This window comes from Solanum stenotomum, unplaced genomic scaffold (genome assembly GCF_019186545.1).
Source record: "Solanum stenotomum isolate F172 unplaced genomic scaffold, ASM1918654v1 scaffold21622, whole genome shotgun sequence".
In the NCBI taxonomy this organism is placed as follows: domain Eukaryota; kingdom Viridiplantae; phylum Streptophyta; class Magnoliopsida; order Solanales; family Solanaceae; genus Solanum; species Solanum stenotomum.
The window spans coordinates 4,868-11,304 of record NW_026026619.1 but is presented as its reverse complement, the minus strand read 5'-3'; the positions used below and the strand labels follow the sequence as shown (position 1 = coordinate 11,304).

Sequence of the window (6,437 nt, the reverse complement as noted above, 5' to 3'; positions counted from 1 at the left end):
AGTGGAAGGTACGGGACATAACTAAGGCCTTCATATCACTTTAAAGTGTGAGCTTTCATATGTCACTCGAGTTCTAATTGACGGAGGGTCTAGGGCAAATATTTGTCCCTTGTCAACTCTACAAAAATTGAATATTAATGTTGAAAGGGTACGACCTAACAACGTATGTGTTAGAGCTTTTGATGAGTCCAAAACAGATGTCATTAGGGAGATAAAGCTCATACTAAAAATAGGGCCTGTTGATTTCACCGTGAAATTTCAAGTGCTGAATATTAATGCATCCTACAATCTATTGTTGGGGAGACCATGGGTGCATAGGGCTGGGGAAGTCCCCTCTACATTGCAACAAATGGTTAAGTCTGAATACGATCGACAAGAAGTGATTGTTCATGGTAAGGGGGATCTGTCAGTCTACAAGGACTCTTCCCTCCCTTTTATCAAGGCAAATAATGAGAATGAAGCACTGGTTTATCAAGCTTTTGAGGTAGTGGTTGTTGAGTATATCCTCGAGAGGAATCTCATTTCAAAACCACAACTGCCCATGGCATCCGTGATGATGGTAAATGAAATGCTGAAGCATGGGTTTGAACCAGCAGGTAAAGGCTTGGGGATCTTCTTGCAAGGGAGAGCTTATCTAGTGAGTCCACGAAAGAGCCTCAGTACTTTTGGCTTAGGATACAAGCCTAGAGTCGAGGACAAAATGAAGGCCAAGAAGCAGAAGAGAGATGTATGATCACTTACCAAGCCTATACCACCCATATACAAATCTTTCATCAAAGCCCGCACGACAGAATCTTTTGAGTCACCATTTCCAGAGCCAGTTCTGGATGTTAACGAAGAACTAATCAACTATTTTCAAGATTTATTTATCGAGGCTAATATGGTTGAACTCGGAGAAGGCACTAGCGATGGAGATGTGCAATTCATTGGTCCTGATGTCCAACTGAACAATTGGGAGGCCACTCCTCTCCCCATTAAGAATGAGTCTTGGTAGTCTGTGTTGTTTTTCTTTTTGTCATTCGATTTATTCAAGGGTTGTAATTCGGATTTTGTCTCGTCGTTTTATTTCAAACTCTTTATTTTCCTTTTCAATAGGATGTAATTGTGTTTTTATTTCAGTCTAATATATTTATTTTGTTTTCTTCAATACAGTCCTTTCTATGCCGATTCTAGTGATATGATATGCATGTAAATTTTTTGTCGGATCTTAAAATCCAATCTAATCTTCGACCTAATCCTGAAATAATAAGTCAAGAAAACGAATATGATGAAGACGAAGTATTTGAAGAAGTAAGCAGGGATTTCAAACATTTTGAGAATAAATCAAATCCAAACATGAGTGAAACTGAGACGATAAATTTAGGGGATCCTGAAAATATTAAGGAGACTAAGATAAGCGTACATGCTCGACATTAAAAGGAGGATATAATCTAGGCTTTGTTTGATTACAAGGATATTTTTGCACATCTTATGATGACATGCCTGGATTAAGCACTGACATGGTGGTTCACAAGTTGCCGATTGATCATAAGTTCCCTCCAGTAAAGCAAAAGTTGAGAAAGCTTAAAACTGACATGAGTGTAATAATTAAAGAGGAAATCACAAAATAACTTGAGGCCAGAGTCATTCAAGTCGCTCAATATCCTTCTTGGTTGGCCAATATCGTACTTGTCCCTAAGATAGACGGCAAAGTTCGAATGTGTGTTGATTATCATGATTTGAACAAAGAAAGTCCAAAAGATGACTTTCCTTTGCCCAACATCCATATTTTCTTGGAAAGTTGTGCTAAACATGAGATTACATATTTTGTGGATTGCTATGCGGGTTATCATCAGGTTATTAAGGATGATGAAGATGCAGAAAAAAACGTCTTTTATCACATCATGGGGTACATATTCATGCCATTTGGGTTAAAAAATACGAGAACAACTTATATGAGGGCAATGACAACCATGTTTCATGATATGATGCATAAAGAAATCGAAGTTTATGTGAATGATATGATCATTAAATAAAAAAACAGTCAAATCATATGCAAGACTTAAGAAGATTCTTCGAAAGGCTTCGCAGGTATAATCTCAAGCTTAATCCTGTAAAATGTATATTTGGAGTATTGTCAGGAAAGCTTTTGGGGTTTATAGTCAATCGATGAGGTACCGAGTTAGATCCTTAAAAAATAAAAGCCATTCAGGAACTGCCACTTCCAAAGAACAAAACTGAGGTTATGAGCCTTCTAGAAAGGCTAAACTACATCAATAAATTCATTGCTCAACTCACAACAACTTGCGAGCCCATTTTTATGTTGTTAAAAAAGAATGCCACAGTCGAATGGACCGAAGAATGTCGAGAGGCTTTTGAAAGAATTAAGAATTACTTATCGAATCTCCTGTGTTGGTTCTTCCCGAGCCGGGCAGACCATTGATATTATATATGTCAGTACTGAATAATTCTTTTGGCTGTGTATTGGTTCAGCATGATGACACTGGCAAGAAAGAGCAGGTCATTTATTACCTCAACAAGAAATTTACCGTTTATGAATCGAAGTACACCCTTCTCGAAAGAACGTGTTGTGCCCTAACTTGGGTAGCACAGAAGTTGAAGCACTATCTTTCATCTTATACTACTTATCTCATTTCTCGTATGGATCCATTAAAATACATTTTTCAAAAGCCCATGCCTACGGGCAGGCTTGTGAAATGGCAAATATTACACACATAGTTTGATATTATCTATGTGACGCGGACCGCAATGAAGGCTCAAGCATTGACAGATCATTTGGCAGAGAACCCTATTGATAATGAATATGAACCACTTAAGACCTACTTTCCAGACGAAGAGGTGTCATGTATCGATGAAGTTGTTCATGATAAGGAACAAAGATGGAAGTTATTTTTTGACGGTGGCTCTAACAAGAAGGGAGTTGGGATAGGAGTAGTTCTTATGTCTGAATCAGGGGAATATTTCCTTATAACAGCCCAACTTAGATTCCATTGTACCAATAATATGTCAGAGTATGAGGCTTGCATCCTGGGTATGAGGTTAGCTGCTGACATGGACATCCAATAGTTGCTAGTGCTAGGAGACTCAGACATACTAGTCGATCAAATTCAAGGAGAATGAGAGACTCGTGACCCAAAGGTCATACCATATCAACATTGTTTACAAGATGTTTATCGATGGTTTGTGTCAATAAAGTTTAGACACATTCCTAGATTTCATAATGAGATTGTTGATGCATTGACAACTTTATCTTCAATGCTCCAACATCCTGATGAAGCTCATATAGACCCTTTGTACATACAGATTCGTGATCAGCATGCTTATTGCAACATGGTGGAGGAAGAATTTGACGGTAAACCTTGGTTTCATGATATTAAAACATATCTTCAGTTCGGAGAATGTCCTACTAATGCCACTAGCAATCCAAAAAGGACTATTCGGCGACTAGCTAGCGGTTTTTTCTTAAGCGGAGGCATATTGTAGAAGAAAACACCTGATTTGGGTCTTCTAAGATGTGTAAATGCTAAAGAGGCTTCAACAATCATGATTGAAGTAAACTCAGGAGTTTGTGAACCTCACATGAATGGATATGTTCTCGCAAAGAAGATACTTCGAGTAGGTTATTATTGGCTCACCATGAAGCGGGATTCTATACGGTTTGTTCGTAAATATCATGAATGTCAAATACACGGTGATTTGATACATTCTCATCCCTCCGAATTACGTGCGATGTCTGCTCCATGGCCTTTCGTGGCATGGGGAATGGATGTGATTGGACAAATAGAACCAAAAGTATCGAATGGTCATAGGTTCATCCTGGTGGCCATTAATTACTTTACAAAATGGGTGGAAGCAGTAACTTTCAAGTCAGTGACCAAGAAGGTCGTGGTGGATTTCATTCATTTCAACATCATCTGTCGATTTGGTATTCCAAAGGCAATTGTTACCGATAATGCTGCAAATCTCAACAATCGTTTAATGCAAGAGGTATGCCGTCAATTTAAGATTGAACATCGAAATTCGATTCCTTATCACCCAAAAGCAAATGGGGCTGTAGAAGTTGCCAACAAAAATATAAAAAAATACTTCGTAAAATGTGCAAAGTTCTCGACAATGGTATGAAAAGTTACCTTTTGTTTTGTGGGATATCGCACTACAGTTCGTACGTCAGTGGGTGCCACCCCCTATTCGTTGGTATATGGGATTGAGGCAGTTATACCTGCAGAGGTTGAGATTTCATCTTTGCGGATTGTTGTAGAGGCTGAAATTGATGATGATGAGTGGATTAGAACACCCTTGGAGCAATTAAGTTTGATTGATGAGAAGCGAATGACGTCAGTATGCCATGGATAATTGTACCAGAAAAAAATGGCACGAGCATACAACCAAATGGTGCGTCCCAGACGTTTCGAAGAGGGTCAATTAGTGTTGGGACGTATTCTGCCACACCAGGCTGAAGTCAAAGGCAAATTTTCTCCAAATTGAAAAGGACCATTCATTGTAAAGAAATTATTATCCAATGGTGCTCTTTACTTAGCAGATATAGAAGGCAAAATGACAAAAATGGTCATCAATGCTGATGCTTTGCAGAGATATTATATATGATGTGATTTTTTGGTATTAGAAACACTTATGTTTGAACTTGACATTTCAAAGGTTGATGTAATGGAAATTCTTGGTTCTGTGTCTAAGTATTAATTCATATGTTGTCACCATTGTTGAGATTTAATTTACTTCTTTGGTTCTTCTGCTTCCTTGGCTCTTTCATATTAAAAAAAAAAGAAAAAAAAAGATGAAAATCAATCAACATGAACTACGTTTGACCCTATTCTTGTTTCGATAAGATACGTAGGCAACACTGTCATGGGGTTCGGTCTAACCAAATAAAAAATCCAAAATTCCATATTTGTAAAAAACTGGGTCAAAAGTCATTTTTTTAATTTTTTTTCTATCCCAAAGCTAAAGTCAATCCCATCATTTAAAGTCGTATTTGAGCCTTCATCTTGTTATTTCTTTCTAACCTTGTATAAAATTTTTGTTTCAATCAAAGAAAGACCTTTGGATCAACCTTTGAAATGTCAAGAGTAAGTATGTTAAGGATACAAATGATGAAACCATGAGAGAGTCTTATTGGTGAAAACACTAACTGGGCATCATAAGGCGAATGTGAGTTGAGAGAAACAAAAATGAGAGAGTCTTATTGGTGAAAAATCTAACTCGGTATCATAAGGAGAAAATGAGTTGTGAAAATAAAAAAATGAGAGTTTTATTGGTGAAAATCCTAATTGGGCATCATAAGGCGAATGTGAGTTGAGATAAATAAAAATGAGAGAGTTTTATTGGTGAAAACCCTAACGGGCACCATGAGGCGAATGTGAGTTGAAGGATTCAAAGTGAAAGAGTTTTACTGGCAAAAACCCTCATGGACATCATAAGGTGAATAAGAGTTTGAAATTAGTTATGACTTCGTCAAATAGTTGAAACTCCACATCAAGATTAGATGATATGGTTGATGAATAGATTGGATGGACAAATCGGGTCATCAATTCAAATTGCATGTCATGATCAGTAGAGTCGGCTACCACACTCAGATAAGTTTTTCTTTCTTTCTCTTTCTAAAAGAGAGTCTTCATCGAATCATTTTCTGCTATTCTCGTGTAGTATATATTTTTCTTCCACTTTTCATCGCTTTGTTTCATATGTCCTTGAGTCGAGTTTATGTCAAGAAAGTAAGAAAGGATTTCAAGACTTGTTACCAACTCTAAATTTGTACAAGGCAAAGCATCATGCCAATGAGTTATCATTTGTCGGCAAGTTTTGGATTCAGAAGAAGTCCATGATTTGATGAAGGGTAAACAATGAGTGTCATGACATAAAGGCAGATATTGGATTTAAGTCCCTCAAAATGAGCAAATTTGGGTGAAAATACAATCAATCCATAACGAGCACTGGGCGTGTCACGACCCGGGAGCACCCCCTAGTCGTAACCGGCGTACTCGACCTCGAAGAGGTCTAATACAAGCCTCTTAGCATTCATTCATCGCATAGACACTAAAACCATACGGAATTAAAAACTTTCTTTACCAAGAAAACATTTCAAAAAAAAAAAAAAATAGCAAGCGGAAGACTTTCTAGACTTTATACATAATGTCTCAAACCATCTAATACTTTAGAGTACAAAATTCGGGACTAATCCCGTACACAACTTAAACAATACTAAAAAGACATAAAAGAACATATTGGGTATTGTCCTCGAATCTATGAGGACTCACCAAGTCTTCATCTTCAACACTTAGAAACCTATCAAAGCCATGACATGTCATCATCTCCAAATCCCTACACTTTAGTCCAAAAAGGGAAAGAAAGGGGTTAGCACAATTAAGTACTAAGTATGGAGACCATGCAAAAACATGCCAAAAAGGACATTTTCAAGGAAG

General features: G+C 37.4%; 1 protein-coding gene across 1 annotated transcript; it reads left to right on the top strand.

The window, feature by feature from the left end:
* The first annotated feature begins 3,543 nt into the window (after positions 1-3,543).
* LOC125851018 (uncharacterized) lies at positions 3,544-4,353 on the top strand. Its single transcript, XM_049530815.1, has 2 exons — positions 3,544-4,096; positions 4,160-4,353. The coding sequence occupies exons 1-2, from the start codon at positions 3,544-3,546 to the stop codon at positions 4,351-4,353; spliced, it is 747 nt and encodes a 248-aa protein (XP_049386772.1).
* Positions 4,354-6,437: the final 2,084 nt, after the last annotated feature.

Excerpts from the sequence above, each read along its gene's own strand:
- LOC125851018 (XM_049530815.1), top strand. The coding sequence starts at position 3,544 with ATGATTGAAGTAAACTCAGGAGTTTGTGAACCTCACATGAATGGATAT. Across the intron at positions 4,097-4,159 it reads AAAAAAATACTTCGTAAAAT|TTCGTACGTCAGTGGGTGCC; the intron begins GTGCAAAGTTCT and ends ATCGCACTACAG.